A 19,870-nucleotide genomic window follows, 5' to 3' on the forward strand; every position below is an offset into this window, starting at 1 on the left:
AAATGGGATGAGTCAGAAGACGGACGGTATACGCATGATCTCTTCCCAGATATTAGGTGCTTGCGGCGCGCCTCTTGATTTCCCCGAACAAATGTCACAGTTTCTTTCGGGACATGGTACTTTTCGGGGCAAGGTAGCGCGATTCGGCTGTGTTGACAGGGGTTTATGCCCGCAGTGCGGGTTATTAGTGACGCTTTTCATGTGTTATATGAGTGCATGAAATAGGATGAGAAGCGTAACGAGATCATTTGTCGACTGGACATTCTTGGGTCACTGATGAATTTACATCAGAATTAGGCCGAATGCCCAATCGTTGAGGAATTCTATGTTTATCTAGCAAATAAAAAGGATATTGGAGGGAGTTTAGTCCCGGCTGGGCTTCCTTTGTTTCTTTTGTTTTTATTGTTCTTGTTTCTTTGTTTTTGTTAGTTCTTTACTAGTTATGTTATGATTTATGTTTTGTGTGTTTTAGTTTTAGTTCAAGTTGTGTGTCAAAATCACTTTTACCTCTTCGGGTAGATGTAGGTGATTTCAGTTCCTTCACTCAACCAATATGTACAACTGCATACCGCATATTGTACAACTGCAACCAATATGGTAGTGCTGTAAAGATAGACATGGATTTCAAACTGAACCAGGAGTGATATCTGGATACCTGATAAGTTAATGAACAAGGAGCTAGCAGGGTTGATTCATAAGGAATGGCCCAAGAAGGTAGACTACTATTACACTGTTATGGATAATGAAGACACAAAATTGGGAAGGATTGATAAGGCCGCAGTCACTGATTTAAGCAAAATGTCTGATGGAAAATTGTTGTGTTGCTAGCAAATCACCATCCTCAGTTGGCATGGCTCAGCGGTGATGAAGAAGGGGAATGTATGAATAGCTACATTAAAAGCAGAGTTACTTGGAGAAGAAATGTCAAAAGAGGCACGTATTGATAGCAAAATCCATGTAATTTATATGGACTTCAACGAGGGTGTTGAGGGAAGTTGATCAAGGCATTCTTAAAAATCAAAAGCACTAATAAAGGTAAAATTGTTCAACTCCAAGTAAAAACTTTGAAGCAGATGTTGGTGGTCTTTGAAAGTACAGGTGAACTTGTTGACCTTGTTCAAGCATCATATTCTCAACATCAAAATTAACTATAAATCCTCCATTAAAATATTTAGGTTCTTAGAATCTTTGATAAAAACTACTTTTGTATTTCTATAGATTGCAAATCATTTAGATTCAGTAGTCAGTATATGACTGAAATTCTGTATAGTGCTGATAAATTTTAAGTGTTTTCTTTTTTTATTCATCATTTCACCTACTGCTGAGGTTTTCCAGATTACATGGGGCCAAATTTACCAGCAGTATTGAGTAGTGTTCTACATACTGAGTTATATGAATCTCTGCATTATATTTATCTTGCACCAGACATTTCATCCACATCAGTATATAAAAAATTAATCTGCTTCATGTTAGTGTTAAAACTATTGAAATAAACTTTACATGCACTTCACTGTAAGTTGATTTATTTAACCTGATAAACTTTCTATGGCATAATATTGCTGATTAGATGAAGTGAACTTATAGAGTTACAGATGGATTAAATTAATATTAGCTGCTTGGAGACAACATTTTCCCATGAAAAGTAAAAAGGTAGTGATAATTTGTCTTCATGGATTATGAAAAAATAGACTTCCATGAACTTTCTGATTGAGAACGGAGGTTTATGAGAAGTAGAATGGGAATTACAAGATAAAGAATTCAAGGGTCAGAAATACAGTAGGGGAATCCTAGCTGGAAAACACAGAGATTAAGGATGAGATGTATAGACATGTGAATAAATGAAAGCAGGATTAATTGATATTCCTGAATATGCAATCTAGATATCCTATAAAATAAAAATACATGAGTTTTAAGCCCATAATTATTATTTTAATACACATTAGACATACTGTTAAGGTAAATATATTAAATACAAAAAATTACTACAAAATAATTCACAATTCAGAAGCCACTGTTGAAAATGATTGTGAGCATATTTTATGAATAGATTAAACGGGATACATATAAAACAAGTTTTCTTGTTTTATTCTTAATTAATATTATTTCAAAATTCATAACAGAATAATATTGTTCCTGTAAATAAAAAAAAATATACTTCAACTGTATTTTAAATAAATACAATTAAAAGAGATAATATTTGTGGATTATCTTCCCCACCAACAATATTTGGTGTACCAGTTTACATCATTTTGTACTTTGAGTGCCAAATAATGTCTGACTGTTCATTTTTATATTTTAAAAACTTGTTTTGACTTTCTGAGGGAGCTCCAATAGATGACATTATGCTTTACGTGAGAATATATTGTCGCCAAATGGCTTCGACAAGTGGCGCCCACTGTGGGGCGAAAATCATCTGGAGGAGAAGACTGGACCTAGCCACTGCTGACCACATGCTAGCCGACAGAAAAACACACAAGGCGCCTAACAACATTGACTGCTTGATTGCGGGCTTTATTTCTGCCGGTAATAACGGCAATCATCAGCGACCTGTCACAAGGATCAAAAAACTGTTCTCTTGGCATCAGTGTAATCACCAGTAGGCTACTGCCAAGCTGTGGTCCAAACTTTATGGAAGAATGCAAGGAGGCTAATGAATCAGTGGAACTTTTCCTGTTGCAGAAGAGGAAACTCATTCACAGACTAGCACCATGTAGCGAAGTTGCCTTCCTACCATTACTGCTGGAGCAGTTCAGACCCCATATTTGACTCTTGCTGCGAGTGGCAACCATCCATGCCTCCTCCGTCAGTGCTGCCTGGTGTACCTGGACCATATTATTATTTACAGCAGTAGCTGTGAAGAACACAAATGCCACCTAGACTTGGTGCTGAAACACCTCCAATTTTACCACTTGATTTACTCCTTATGAAGTGCCAGTTTGGCTGAGACAAAGTATCATTCTTGGACCAGAAATCACACCCGGGTAATATTCCGTAGCAGCAACACCTTCAAAATATGCATTGAGCACAAGATAACTGGGTCAAAAAAAGAGCTGCAGAAGTTCCTAGGCATCTGTAACTGGCTGCAAGAATATATACCAAGATTCTCATGGCTTTTCCCGCCGTTGACTGACCTGCTGCAAGAAAACACTGGAAATGGACATACACTGCACTGCAAGCCTTCAAAGCTCTTTGGCAGACCATCAGCCGACCGTTGAAGTTATCTCGGCCGGATCCAGAACTTTCTACAATAATGCAAATCAATGCCAGCAAACAAGGACTGGGAGGTATGATTTACCAGCAAGCGAAGAACGGGAAGCAAAGAATCATTTCGTACGTCAGTATGAAGCTCTCAGAGACAGAAATATCATTCCAACTTGAATGGCTTATCCTAGTGTGGGCAAATCAAGCTATCGACCATTCTCGAAGACCGAAATTTCATCCTCAGAACAGACAACGCAATGACATGGTTAAGGCAGGCCACCGGGGCAGAAAACAAAATATGCTCGCTGGCCCTCGTTGTTCAAAGTTTCTTGTTTACACTAGAGGACTGGACAGTGCTCTAATGTTAACTTGGCCAGGAGAATGAACTACCAGACCTGTTCTCAAAAGAACCGGCAGAAGATACTACAATGGTGCGAGAGGAAGATAGCTCACACCCGAATGAACACGGCCAAGAAGAGAATGGAGCGGTTCCACCTCGACTGCCAGACGTCATTGCCACTTCTCTATTTCAACAAGTGCGGGAAGCATATGATGCCGATCCAGAGTGCCACCGATTAAGCCAGGATCCAAATTCGGCCTCGGGCACTCACCTCAGAGTGGACGAAGTCAGCATCATATGGACAACAGGACCTAGCGCTAGGGCAGGGCCCGACCAGTGGGAGTCAACTTCAATCACCTGACACCGTTCGGTAAAATCCAATCCGGCAGTCGTTCAACTGTTATACGACGCTACCACAACGCTCCAGAAGCCGGTTACCCCGAAGCAAAACAGACCTAGAGGGCGAACCGCCAATATTACGATTGGCAGGTCTTAAGAAGGACGTTGGGCAGTATATCCGACATTACAGCATACGTGCCCGCCACAAACAACGGCCAAATCCTCCACCCGACAATCAGCAACCTCGGAGACTTACAACTTTTTGGAAGCACATGGCGGTTGATTTAACGGGTCCATATCCAGAGATGGAACGAGGCAACAGATTCCTGAAGGTGGTGACTAACCTGTTTTCCCGCTGGGTAGAGGCGAGGCCGTTCCTCGAGCTGACACGGACACAATTTCAGCTGTTTGGGGGAGGAAGTGTTTTGCCGCTGGGGCTACCCTGCAGCCCTCCTGACAGTAACAGGACTGCTCTAACAAACCGGAAGTGGAATAAATTGTGCCGCCAACAACAAATTACACACTGGCCTACATTCGTATAACATCCACGGGCAAATCCCTCGGAGCACCGTAAAGAAGACATTGAGGATATTCCTTGAGCAGGATGTCCAACATCTAACCTGGAATAAAAGTGTGACACATTCGCAATAAGAAATCGAGCCACCAAGCGAACTACTCATTGGGAGACAGTTAAAGAAACCCGGGGACTACCAGCACCCGAAAGCAGAGAAACCGCCTCAACCCACTGAGGAAAGATAGGAGAAGGCAGCATCACGCCACTACTACTACTGCTACTGTAAAAATAAGTTCCTAGACAACAGAGAACAACATTATGGTGGACGACCGGTTCATCAGGCAGCACGCCGGTCCTACTAGTGATGGCCAATACGCAGAATACGTGAATCCATACAAACGTCCGTACATCTTCAGTGTACAGGGCTAGTTTATGATATCGATCGGAAAGGCTCCCGGCTGCAGGTACACGTTTCCAGGAACAAACCTGCACACCACGCCCTGACAAATGAACTACAGCGAAATGCATCAGATCTGCATCCGTATGCGGCCGCCTAGACAGGAAAGAACTGTTGCTAGATACATGTTGTACTTCATATCGGTGAGCGCGATGCTAACCGTTCAGATGTAAGAGGAAGTTCAGTACACCTACGCAAGCGTCGCTCCACCACGCCAGAAGACCGCGCGATCCCCGCCGGAGCAGACGCTACCATCCCTCCCCCAGCTTGCCAAGTTTCAAGTGCTCTGGCCGGAGGGCTGACCAAGCGTGGAATCGTTCGGGGAGAACTGTCTCGGCCGCCCTGGCGGAAGACGGTCGACGTCGACCCGACCCTGTGGGATTCTGGGGCCCACCATTGCCACGCTGTAGTGGGGACCAAGCTGCCGCTGAGAGAAAGCTCGGTCCGATTCCAATCGCCGCAATTCTCCGACTGCAGCCTAGCTGAATCACCAGAAATCAACTCCTGGATCCAATAGGCCTTCTCAGGGCTACATCGCAAAACACACAAACAGCCCTTTTCAGGGTCACTACACCAAAAACCAGTCCTTTTCAGAACTAAGTAAAATGACATGTGTCATACGGGACAATATTAAAGCATAATATTTAATAATGATGATAAGCTTACCGTTTTATTAAGGCACTTCAGAGAAAAATATTATGATACAATCAATATTATAAACACAATCACCAGTGTTATCTACCTGAGAAGCACAGTGAAACGGTTTTACATTTAAAGTTATATATAAATAATTTGTTGAGATGCTATCATAGAATTTTCCATTTCTTTTAAATTATTTCTTCAGATATAGATACAGAGTGTTGGTATGAAAAGGGTTACAATGAAAGGATCAAGATTTTGAGGCAGACATTAATAAACAAACAAAAAAGCAAAAGATGGAGAACACTTCCTTCAGGCAGTTAAATTTTACATGTATGTTCATATCAATAGATGAAATTTAAACTAGTTGATTGCAGTTGGTAAGATACAACTAACAAATTGTAAGTAGCTTCTCTTATACCATAACTACTAATCTTTTGCAACAGCAGAAAATGTGGAACTAAATTTAATACTTTACTGAGGTTGCAAAAAATTGTGAATGGAATCTTAAATACCTTAAAAATATTTTCCAAAAACTGCGAAATAGCTGTGTCAGTACACAATTTTTCCTAAAAATCATGCTGAATGTTTGTAAAAATGTTTTTCAAGAAAAGTTAAAAGTTGAATTTTCCATAATTTTTTCAAAAACTTTAGAAAATACGGACAATAACAAAATTTGTAAATTAAGTACTAAACTTTTCTTATGGAGAAGGCTAATGATATAACTCTTAAGGTAGGTAGGAAACACTCAGTTGCTGAAAGATTCATTAATTAGATTTGTAAGGGAGACATAAACACCTATGTCATACATCTTTTAAAATATTAGAGGCAATATCATTAATACCCACAGAATACAAATTAAATTTCTGGGTATCAACAGGAATAAAAATACTGATTCATTAACAATGGTTTTGGTATAATGGCAAAATTTAATGTAAAATAACAAATTTATAATATACAACAAATATAATGTTAAAATAACAAAATATACTGTAATAACAAAAATTGTTGTATATGTAATAGTCTGTAATGGTTTCGTGTGAAATACTTGAAAAGAAATTATTAAATTCCTCTGCAATTTAATAAGGGATAAGATAACGACATCAAATACTTTTGTCTTTTTGAAGTTATCTGACTAGTCGAAAAATTATTTTAAATCCATTATTTTATTTTTGTTCTGATGGTCTGGATTGGGTAGTGATTACGAATTATTGAGAAAAAAATTCTACAGCACATCACCATTAAGGTTAATTAAATTTATAATAAGTAATAAAATTGAATTACAAATAAATACTCAATAAATAAACAATAAAATACATTGATACTAGAACTTATGTCTTTTGAGGTTATCCATTCCAGCAATGGTACACCAGTACAACAATTGTACACATATTATCTCTTGTATAGAATTAACCAAAAATGAAATGTTTTCTACTGTAAATCTTTAAACTATAGTTAAACACATTCTTTTTACTGTTTAAAAACACAAAACAAAACAGAATTACATAAAATTGTCAATAACAAAAAAAACAATGTTCACAACACAGAGAGTAGCACACCAAGAAGAAAAAAAACAACTGACTGGCGACGACATTCGTACACAGCTCAGAACAATAATAATAAACAGCAAAACTGTGGTTTCCCGAACAACGTCGCGTCCGCGACCTTGACCAAAACTTAACAATTTTCAAATCCACTGTCAATTTTGATAACTGCACACATGGTTTTAGACTTATTGTTTGAATTGTATAATTTATCATAATATAATCTTTGGCTATATGTATAACGTTACCATAAATACATTAGCAATTTTCTGAATAGTTCTGCAACTAAATAGACAAATTATATTTAAACTTTTCATGTATATTTCTTAGTGTACAACTAGATTTTACAAGTAATATAAGAAGAAATGAGGCTAATGTTTCAAGCTGACCCACCTAGCAGCTAGAAACTACTTGTAATAATGCATGGTCTTTCAAATAATCAATTGTACAAGCACTTCAAATCTTGATTAAATAGCTTATTTGTTTATAAATATTCATATTATTTCAGTAATCTAAAAAGCTTTATGAATATACTACAGCAAAAGAATGTTTTATATGAATTTAATGTTTTAAAATTATACATATGATTTAAGGAAACAGTTATGTAAAATCATGTTTTTCTTTTTTTTAGAAATTATTATCATTGGAATTTATAGACTTAGTTCTTGTGCAGTAGCTTTTTAAACTATAAAAAAAGTATGGTGATAAGTTTGTAGATTGCATAACACGCCATTAATCTAAGTGCAGCCAGAAATTCACTCATCTAGCAGAAGATCTTTGCACCCACAAGAAGAGTATTTCAATCTTAATCCACACTCTTTAATCTACACTCTAATCTGAGAGGTATACATATACACAAATAAATTGTTTTAAAGCACGTAGTATTAACACCAACAAGTAAATCTAAGTCAAACTTCAGTTTGACTAGTAATTTGGTGTAGTAGTTTAGGGGATGATTTTAAGCCACAAAATTTTATACATAGGCCTAGCCTATATAAATATATATATATATATATATATATATATGTGTGTGTGTGTAATTAAAGTGGGTTGTATATAAATATATATAATAAAGAAATCCCAATTTAAGTGAATGATATTTTCAAACCTCTCATACCTCAAAACCTAAAGAAAATCTATTTTCATTCCCCTATGTAACCAAAAGTAATATACTTTTCTTTGAAGTAGGTAAAAAATTGATTGATTTATATACTTATAAATTCCTTTAGCGCTTTGAGAGTAACAGCAGCAAAGTCAAGCCACTTTAGTTAAAATTACATGGTAAGCTTTCTTAAGACCATATACACATCTTAAGAATAATCCATATTAAGAGAAATAATAAGTAAGTTGATGAAGTTTTACATTAAATAATCAAGCTTCAAAGCAACTTTTTCGCTCATTTATCTGTGTTTGTTCATCTAGAAGAGAACATTCCTCTTTGGTGTTTGGCTTTGTAAATCAATATTACCTTTTAAAACTATTTATTTGCTTAATATTATATATTGTCTGTATTGGTGTGTGTCTAATCTTTTTATAAACATATTTCATGCGTCATAAAGCATATAAAATATGCTCATGTAAGGTAAAAGCAAGAAATTAAAAAAAAAACCTACAAAACATTGTAAAAAGACCTATCTACAGCTTTAGGCAAGCATTAACTGTAAGACAATACTAAATTTTTTACTGGATCCCAAAGCAGAAGACCTTTATTGAAAAGGGTAATTACATAACATTATTATAACTGAAATATAATATTTCAATAATTATTACTTGATTACATTAGAAACTTTGGGAATAAGGAAGTCTAAGATTTTGAACATCAAGTTTTTTACATCTCTTAGAAGGTAGACCACACATTGGGGATCTAATTTCTGAAATATAGTAACATTAGTTCTTAGGTCTCCTAGGACTAGGGCAGTTTTCTGAATTCACAATATTGCTTTTTTTGTTCTGGTTAGGGGCCTAAGGAGTAAGGGAGTCTGAAGTTTTTGTACTATACTTTATTTCTAACTTGTCTCTAAGTGGAAATACTTTTGAAAAAGAATAGTTTCAATATTACAGTATCCAATTTTTCTCCAACTACTGGGTCACAGGAATTTTGCCCATTTCTATTTTTGGGTCCAAAATTTCAACACATATCCTCAGATTTATAGTATTACATTACTTCATGTATCACGAACCAAAGGTAAAGTACTCTTATGGATTGAGAATGAAAATTTTAAAAGTTTCTTAAGAAATTTTTCATTTTTAAATAAAACAGAATGAAATTATATTTTATTTGAATGGCAACATAGATACTGGACTGAATAAGTACTGTCACATTAAAACATTATCCATTACATTTAGCTACTTTTGTACAGATATCCTAATAACTGTATTAAATTTCCTTGTACAGATCATAAATAGAATAGTGTATTAATGCACACTACTAATGGCAAAATGCAGTGGCAGCTCACGTATAGGCAGTGTGGAACTGCATCACCCCTTATTTCCACTTGATGTAATCAATAACATTTAATATGAGTCCTTTTTTAATTATTTCTTTATACTTATATATAATCCTTAAGCCAAATGTCAGTAGCCATCCCCCAGTTTATAGAAAAGATAAAAAAATCTTTCTATGGAATTGGGCGCTTCACAGTTCCAGTGAGATGGTGTTTGGCTGTTGTGTGCATGCGCACATAAGGAAGCTGCACGCAATGCTGCAATGGAGAGAGAGAACTGTTGCTTCTGCAGTGCTGACTCTGGCATACTGGTGGAAGGTACTTTTATTTTACTCCACATGTGTATGGAACATTCCTTGTTCGTTTCCTTTTCTAGTTTAGTCAGTGGAAGGAATATGAAAGTGGTTTAGTTGTTTTTTCAGTAGTGATCAGAAGATTGCGCAAAGCAAGGGTTCTTTGATTGCCAAATCTGTCCAACACACACTAGAAGGGCGAAAAAGAAGGTAATTAGTAAAAACTAATAATGTAATTGTTTCTGTGTACACAGAAATTTAAATTAGGCACCATTGGATTATAGTGTTTTTAAGTGGACATTTTATTAAGTTATTATCCAATAATAGTAAAAAGTTTTATCTGTATTGATATTTTATTATTTATTCGGTTAAACTGAAACTTAAAAACCATGTACCACATTCTTGAATGTAATAAAGTGTAGAATTAGATTATTATTCTGCTTCCAGCTATTCTATTTGATTCATTTTTTTTCGGTTCTTTTATTTTACAGAAAACTTTAACCATGGCCTTAAGGCCCAGAAAAATATTTTTGCAGCAGCACCCCCACTAATTTTACCTATGAGCCGCCACTGGCAAAATGTGAATTTGAAATAAATAATTTTTGTTACTTTTTAGTAATACATATTTTTCAAAAAATAATGAAGACAATAACATGTTACAACAAGGTTTAGAATTTATTGTGGTAATAAATCACTGTTGTACACAAACTTTTAATTGTGGGTAATAAAATGTACGAAGTAGAACAGACCTTAATTTCATTACAACTAAAGAGCACTAGATTAAAAATTTGGATGAAAATAATTTTTATTAAAATGGTTTATACATACAATTTACTGTATTCACTTCATGTTTAACAGACATATATTTGTTTTTAACTACGTTTCACATTGAAACATTACATCATTCCACAAAAATAATATAAGATTTTAACTTTCTTCCATTTTGTTTACACCTTTAATTCACTGTCTGGTTTCATTACTCAAAGCAAAAAGATTTTTTAATCAACTCAATTATAATTAATTTTAAAGTGTTATTTGACAAAAGTAGTATTACTGTTGATGGTTTTTAAAAAAAACATTAATAATTATTTTGATGTATCAATTCCTAACACATGGATTCAGGGCCTAAATGCAGACATCAGGACTCATGACCACCTTGCAGATATGGAAAAGGTCATTAGTTAAAATGGTTAGATACAAACAAGCTGTAATATCTAAGATGTGGTATCTCTAATAGTGTCTAAGAATGGACAATATTCATAGAAAATAGCACATAACTAATAAGGATTCTGTGCCACAGGTGAGCATTAGATAATTGTAAATCAGTTAACATATCCCTAATTCTTTTAAGTTCCAGATAGCTATAATAGAGAAATTAAATCTGGATTTAGGAGGAATAGTGATATGAAATGGAAAGATGAAGGATTTTTACGTATTATCAGGGAGTTACAAAACAAAAAATGGAAGAGTAGGAATAATAACAAATAAGAAAACTAGGGCAGTGATATTACAGGTAACAGCATAAAATGTTTTTTTTTTTTTTTTTTTTCATTAGATTAGATTCAAAGCTCAAGTCTACTACAATAAAATAGTTGGTTTATATTTCAACCTCTTCACTAGAAGATGAATAGAAAAGATACATGAATTAGCTGATCTAAGCAAATATGTAACCAATGATAATTTAATAGTAATGGAGACTGGAACAGTAAAGTAGGAGACAGATGAGAAGGGAAGTTAATGGGAAAAATTACACGGTAGTTTAAAGAAATGAAAAAGTAATACTTTTGTAATTTTGCAGCAATATAAGCTAGCGACTATGAACATCCTATTCAAAAATTATAAAAGATGAAGATGCACACTGATAAGACTAGACGATACAGGAATATATAACATAAATTATACAATGGTTAAGATTGAGATTTTGAATTAAAAATTCAAAAATTTGTAGCATGTGTAAATGCCATGCCTGACTGGAATTTGAACCCAGGACCTCGGAATGTAAGGCCGAGATGCTACTACTCGTGCCACAGAGGCCGGTAATGAATGTCTCTAGCATTTACTTTCTCTATTGTTAAAAATTCACTTGCTGCACGTTATTTTAGATACTTTAAAGCAGGGATACTTGACTCCATAATAGACTTCACAAAATGAGAAGGTGTGGATTATTAAGTTTTGGAATGTTAGTTGTAGGGGAATCAAACTACAAGATGGTTGCACCTGATGCAGCTCTGTGTGACATTTTGTTCTCCAGTTTTTCTTCTTGTGTACTTCAAATTATAACTGCCCCTCCTACATAGAAGCAGCTCAGCAACTGAAGGAAAAGTATGAAACTGAAAATATTAGTATAGTGTATAGCACTTCACAGAGAGAAAGGATGGAAGGAAAAACATAAAGGAAAAGAATGTAAGCTTTTGAAATGAGATATTACTGGAGGATGTTTAAAAAAAATTCAAAACTAAGAGGTCTACTAACCAATAAGACAAGCCATAAATTTATAGCAGAATATTGTAGAGATAAACAAGGTTAGCAGGCCATGAATTAAGACATCCAGGTTTACTTTCTTTGGTTGATTATTTAAAAAAGATTATATAAACATTTATCTAATTTTTCTTCTTGTTGCTTTAATAAAGGTTTCCTCATATCTTATTTATTCTTCCAGGCAAATAGTGCAAGCTACTTTAATTCTTCCTAGTGTGATCTATACTGGGTGCTTCTAAAATAGTGGGCTGGCTATATTTCTTTGGATTCTACTTGTAAAACTAAACAAAAAATAACCTTAGGAAAAATGGTGATTTCTCTTTTGTTATACTCCTATCCACCATTTTGTTATTTTTATATAAAAATTTATATCTCAAGTTCGAATAGATGAACATTAATATATGGTAAGTGTCTGGGTAATAAAGGTTTAAAATTATTAAAAAAAAATCAAGAATTAAATACCTTCGCAAATTAAAAATCTGGCGGCTACGTTTATTTTTCAATCAGTTTTATATTAGTTTTATCAAAATTTATATTATTTGCTAAAATATTAAGCCTTTTATTTTAAACAGGACATTTTACTTTTAAAATTGGTTAACAAATAGCCGAGTTATGCCAGAAAATTGATGTAATTTTATGTCTGTTTTCATGTCCTCCAATTTATGTTCAATTTGATTAAATATTGTTTTTATTTCTTGTTAATTCTAGTACTGTAAATTAGTATCAAATTAAGTAATAATTTAAGATTTAATATTAAATAATAATAAAACAATTAATATTAATATTTCACTTTTGAATAATTTTACACAGTAACTATTACTTTGATCATGTTAACAATGTAAAAATGAAGCTTCCTTCAACAAGAATGGTGTTCAAAACTATCGCAACCAGCGTATCTGGAACGACAAGAATCCTCATGGTACCTTCCCAAGTAGTCATTGACAAAGGTTTTCCCTAGCACATGGGCAGGTATTTTTAATGACTATTTTTTGGGTCCTGTCATTCTACCAAATGGAGAAAACTATCTTGCTCATTTTAACTGAAAATCTTCCACATTTTTGGAAGATCTACCTCTACAATTAAGAGGAAATATGTGGTTTCAACACAATGGAGCTACAGCACATTTCGGTCAGTTGACATTTTCAATCAGATTTCCTGCATGAAACTTTCCATGAAAAATGGATAGGCCGCGGAGGACCAGTGCCCTAGCCTGCCCGATCACCTGACTTAATTAAACCCTCTTGACTTTTGCCTGTGGGGCCATTTGAAACTTATTATTGTTTATTCAACTCAACATTAAGGATCTTCAACAAAGGATGCAAAATGAATTTTAAAAAATTAGTAATACTCCTGGAATTTTTGAACGGTTAAGACAATCTCTCAGAAAAAGACTGGAGACTTGTGTAATTTCTAATTGTGGACACTTTGAACATCTCTGATAACTTTTAAAAATTGTTAACTCTTTAATTACACCTAATGTTCTACAGTAATTGTGATTATGACAGGTAGTTGTTTTATTTTTTTAATTATTCGTTCTATTATTGTGAAAAAAATATTACTTAATTTAATACTAATTCACAATACCAGAATTAACAAGAAATAAAAACGATTAAAAATTAATCGAACTGAAAGTAAAGTAGAAGACATGAAAACGCACAAAATTACAACATCAATTTTCTGCCATAACTCGGCTATTTGTTAACCGATTTAAAAAAATAAAACTTCCTTTTGTTCAAAATAAAAGTGTTTAATATTTCAGCAAATAACATAAATTTTAACAATAATTTTGATATTTACGGAGATATAATGGATTGAAAAATAAACATAGCCGCCATTTTGTAATTTGCAAAGGTATTTAATTCCTAATTTTTTTCAAAACTTTATTACCAAGAAGCTTACCAAATATTAATGTGATTCGTCTATCTGAACTAGATATAAATTTTTATATAAAAATAACAAACTGGCGGATATAGAGAGAACGAAGGAGAAATCGCCATGATATCTTTTGTTTAGTTTTATAAGTAGAATCCGAAGATGTATAGCCAGCCCACCATTTTGGAAACACCTGTATAATGTATTATTACATACTGTTTTGAATTTGTATTGGATAGCTTCCTATAAATCATTGAATTCTATCGATACTGCAAATACTGCATTTAGACTTTGCAAATACAAATTGTTGGCCAATTTCTAAAGCCATTTATACTATTTAAAATTATATTTTTCATAAAAGCATGCGGTGTAACAATACAAATCAGTTTCACAAGACAAGATTTCAGTGATTTTAATTTTAAATGTAAAATAAAAAAAATTTTCTTTTAAAGAAATAATATTACTCTGTTTTTATTACTAATAATTAGATATATCTGAATTTTCTTTGTACTTAATTTTCTTAAATAAGTATTCAAATATCTTTTACTGAATATTTTAAAAACTGTTGTTTATTTTAAATAACTTTCTGCGCAGATCAAAGTTTTCCTTGGTTTCATTTGATCCTTCCAGGAAATTCTGAAGCAGTTCCACTTTTTTGTATGTGTGGAATAGTAAGCCTACCCCATTAGTGATATGACTTTATAATTTAATATTCTAATCTGTAGGAAGTATTCTTTAATTTTTTACTCTGATAGTCTGAAAGATAATAATGTGAGTCTCACTAATAGTATATCACCCTACAAATATTAAACAATCTAGAATGACAATATAATGTTGAATATTCATTTAAGAGAAAATTAATTTTCTACTAATAAACACAATGGATTGCATCACATGACTAAATTTATCCATTTTATTCCCACTCGATGATGGTTTTATGACCCACACAAGTGGGTTATCAGCAACAACACTGCCGATTAACTGTTCTGTTTACAGCAAACCTTCTCATTCATTCATGTAAAAATAAACTATTCTAACTACATTTTTATTTAATAAGAAGTTAAAAATACAATTACTTTTAACTAAATTTCAATGCCTGTGTCGTAGGTGTACCGAGTATATTGGTAATGTGTTGGGATTCAATTAAAATCACTTTCTAAGTAGGATAAGACTAACAGTGATAATTAAAATTAAAAAAAATGCAAGTGTACTGTATTGTAAAATGCATTGTAATATAATTCTTATACATTTAAAAATGTCAGTAAACTACAGCGACCTGACTTAATAATAAAATAACCACTCTAATAATCATTTTATTGGTGTACATTGTTCCGTATGTTGCATTAACCACCATTTAAATCACATCTGCTTCATTTTTTAATATCATTTTATGTCCAGTAAATAATTACACTTAGAAGAATACAAATAAATAGAACTGTAGATAAACATAAATGTTTTCATAATACTACCAACAGTCTTTCTCATCACTTTGTTCACAGAACAATTATAAACAAATTTAATCCACGAATTCAATTATAAAGAATAATTACACTAAACTACTTAATTAATTTTAAGGACATTTTCTGTCAACCTGACTCTTGCCAGATTCTTCATATTCCTGACTGCTGATCCACATCTGTTGGAAGGTTCCAATTGATGCGAGTATTGATCCTCCAATCCACGATCCAAAACGCCTTTCAGAGCAACCATTGGCAGACATTACTTTTAACCGCATGCTGGATGGAATTCGCATTGATAAATCCCGATTTAACCGTTCTGGAAATCCTTGTAATATAGAATTACCACCTGTTGCAACAACATTGGCATATAGTGCTGGTCGTACGTCAACATCACACATACCCACACTAGTTGTAACTATATGGCTGGCTCCAAGCATTGTATTACCCACCATACCTCCTCGCATTTGTACCAGACTTGGATCAAATAGTGCTTCTGGAATACGAAAACGTTCACAACTGAAGTCCTGATGGTAACCATTTGGAAACTCATAATGGACAGATGGAACAGATGAAGCAACTTTTTCATCATAAGGAGTTTCAGAAACTTGAAGAACACTATTCTGAAAATCTTGTACAACTCTTTTCACCATATAATTATGCCAAGAATTAGTTACTTCAGGAATATTTCTTTTTGGTACCCATCGTGCTTTTTCTCGTTCTTTAACAGGCTCTTTACTGGCAATTTGATATGGTGGAATAATCTCAATGTCATTCTCTTGTAAATACTGTTTACATTGCATACTGATATAATCACCGCCTAAAGGTGATTTGACGATAGCTTGTGTCAAAACAAATCCTTCCTGAACTGGTACAGCAGATGTATGTGTAGCACCACTGTCAACAACTAACGCAGTTGCACGGCCATTAGCAAATGCAGCAAGAACAGCATTTTTAACAAGAAAAAATGCTGGTACATTATATTTTTCAAACATAAGTTCAGTTAACTTTTCCCGCTTATTTCTGACATTCCAAGGAGCTTCTGACATCAACACTGGATGATATTCTGCTTCTGACTGGATACATTTAGCGTAAGTATAATCCAATATTTTCTCAAAAAGAGTCCAATCTTCAATCATACCATCTTTCATATAGTTAACCACTTCCATTCCTTTTCTTGCAACATGTAAAGTGGTAGTATCAATAAAATGTTTTTTTCCTGAACTGGTTACATTATTTGTGTCAGGTTTCTTGTCGACATCTAAACTATCATTAGTAACAACATTTGAATTACCATCTTCTAAAACACCAATGGCCGATGGTATTTCTGCTTTTGGAGTATCTTCTTGGGCATATCCGACTCGCAAAGAATGATGGCCTATATCAAATACTAGTGCTCCGATTTCATCTCCACCATACAACATATTACCTCCACTCATAATTTATCCTGAAACGTTACAAAAATCAACATATAACAATAATCAATTAACAAATGAATACAAATGCTTATAAAAATCTTCAAATTACACAGATGTCTACTTAACTTAGGTCATATATTAAAAAAATCTACTTTATTTTGTATATAAAAATTCTAAAAAAGAACCTGTTTATAAAGACTACAGTATAAAGACAAATTCAAGTTTTAATTAAAAATCCTGGGATTATATTTAGATATGCCATGTACTGGCATAAATCTTTTAAAGTTAAGGATGCTAGTGAGAGAATACAAAATTATTTAATTTTGTTCTTTATTTTTGTTAACTGATATGATAAAAAATAGTAGTGTTTTATTCTCATTCACAAATACATAGCTGTAGAATTTATACTTATGTCCAGCAAAGGTCCAAGGTAGATTCATTAATTTTTTTTACGATGACTATAATATAGAACGACTTTTTCAGTTTGTTTTAATATCACTCTAAACACATCATAGGCAATCAGTTGTGAAATACACGTTAGTTTAAACATGTATTTGAATTGCAAATCAGTTGGTTAAAATATGTTACAGTTAATTCCTTTGCAGTTGGGTTTTTTTTTTATCAAAATCTCACTTTAATATGTTATTTATTAAATGTTGAAATCATAAAACTGTTGAATAAATATCTTGATTCAAGAGGAACTTTGTCTTACTACTGCTTAATAAGGGTCAAATTCAGGTGAAGATAAGAAGGTAACATAATTTTTGCAGTTAGCAAGTCATTTCTAATCATTCAAGGAAAATATTTATATGTAAACATTCAATTATGGAGAAGTCCTAATTAAAGCATGAGATAATCACAAGTGATTAGGGTGAGATAATTTTAATATGATGAAATATTCTTCTGGGGATTGGCTGGGCAATCCTTAGAAAAAATTGTCAATAAAAATATAGGTAGCATGCTTGAAAGATGCAAGCAGATATTCAAATAAGAGGAGGTTCCATATAATGTCGAAGAGAGAGTAACGTAACAAATATTATTCATAAATGATGTCTTTTGTGAATAATGCTTATTCTGGTTTAAAATATCATTTATATTAATAGACAAGGTTTTCTTCTAGTTTTTGCGTACTGAGATTGGGGGAAATGAATGCTCTATGCAAGCACATTCATTTCCCAAAGCAAGTGAATTGGATCTGGAACTGAGATGTACCCCAAAATGATATATACCAGGCTTATCTTTTATTACTTACATAGGCACCAGAGATGTCAGTTAAAATAAGAAAACAACAAAATACAGGCTTGTGAAATGTTTCTTAAATAAAAAATTTTTCTGTAGTAAAGGTTGAAAATATGAAAGAGAAACCCTTGCATGAGAAAATAGAAATGAAGACTGGAGATAGTATAGGCATGTAAAGAGAATGGAGGAAAGAAGGAATGGATATAATTGGAGGCATACTTCTACAGTTACGAGTATTTGTGAAACTTAGTTGTATACAAATTATGTGACAAGTCTTTTGTCACAACATATCTGATCTAAGAATAATATCTGTGAAAAAATCCATACACGGATATATATAAAATTCTGTTACAAAATATCTTGCTTGATCACTTCCAACAAAATAGTGCAAAAGAAGATAAAGTGTGTTAAAGCTGTCTTTCAGTGTTAACATTTAAAGTGAGTGACGTCAACTATTGCAATCGCAAAGTAAAATATTATGGAAACTATTTTTCCAAGTCAGAATTTCCAAAACCACATTATTATAAAAATAATGACATTGTTTCCAAGTACTAAAGGATCAAATAATGCTAAACAGATTTCTTAATGGAAGTTGTTGGTTTCTAACATTTATGTTGAAAGTTGGCAATAAAATTATACATGAACAGAATGTTGAGGTTGGCAAGATCAATATATTTTGTGTTAAGCTTTGTTTGAGTTCAATATTGGTGCATAAAGTCGATGATTAACAAAATTCTTCATATTATTGTACGTTTTATAAGACTAATTAAATATTCATACCACATAAATATATGTGTACATCTCATTTCATTTTCAATAATTTATTGAAAGAATGAATAAAAAATACAAGTAAAATATTTTTAATGATAATAACCCCTTTTTTCTATCTAAGCAGCTACTACCTACATTAATCCAAAGATTAATTTTGAAGCGGTGAAACTTCAGGCATGTCAAGATTATATATTATATATCAAGATAATATGTAATAACAACACTGATAAACATAATTTTTGTTTCCTAACATGCAATACATGATATTAATCTATTTTTTGATGCTGAAAACGAATACGAACTCAAAATCTTTCTATCACCCACCATTTTTGAAAAATTTTTAAATTTGAATTAAAGGATTTTTTTATTTTAAGCTCCTATATTGTATTTTGTTAGCTCTTTTTTATTTGTTTAACTTTATTAACATAATTTGTAACCTATAAATAAACAATAGTAGACAAATAATTACATCATATCATAGTCACACATTATGACATCATATCTAATACTGAAGAATGCGCCTTCATGGAAAAGATTAATCATGTCTGTGCAGGTCAAAACACGTAGCTGAAAGCACAGCTGTGTTGTTTGTATTAAGCATTGGATTTAGGAATGAATTAATTTTGTTAAGTCTTATTGCTTTCCTAAGTTTGTTAGTGTCATATGGTAAGTTTACTGTAAAATCAAACAGCACTAATTAAAAAACATATCATTTATACTTTCAATGTAAAATTGGTGATCAAGATAAGACGTGGGTTTCTCATATAGTATGCATTAATTGTTCTGTATATTTAACAGGATGGTTGAAAGGTACACAGAAGGCTTTGATTGCCATTTGGTGTACCTATGGTTTGGCGAGAACCA

General features: G+C 33.0%; 1 protein-coding gene across 8 annotated transcripts in view; it reads right to left on the minus strand.

Annotated features, from left to right (window-relative positions):
- Bap55 (Brahma associated protein 55kD) overlaps window positions 1–19,870 on the minus strand; it is a 71,944-nt gene that overhangs the window by 25,786 nt on the left and 26,288 nt on the right. Inside the window, exon 1 of one of the 8 annotated variants that reach the window (XM_075369390.1) lies at window positions 16,873–17,013. The exons of 2 other annotated variants lie outside the window; for them this stretch is intronic. Coding sequence is in view for 2 of the 6 variants with exons in the window: in XM_075369396.1 (XP_075225511.1) it covers window positions 15,692–17,017 (1,326 nt within the window). In the remaining 4 variants the exon portion in view is untranslated. Of the gene's footprint in view, window positions 1–6,807; window positions 7,329–14,954; window positions 17,026–19,870 lie in introns of those variants that run through there. 5 more of the 8 variants (XM_075369392.1, XM_075369391.1, XM_075369389.1 and 2 more) reach the window with 5 other exon arrangements.

This window comes from Lycorma delicatula, chromosome 6 (assembly GCF_047948215.1).
Source record: "Lycorma delicatula isolate Av1 chromosome 6, ASM4794821v1, whole genome shotgun sequence".
NCBI lineage: Eukaryota > Metazoa > Arthropoda > Insecta > Hemiptera > Fulgoridae > Lycorma > Lycorma delicatula.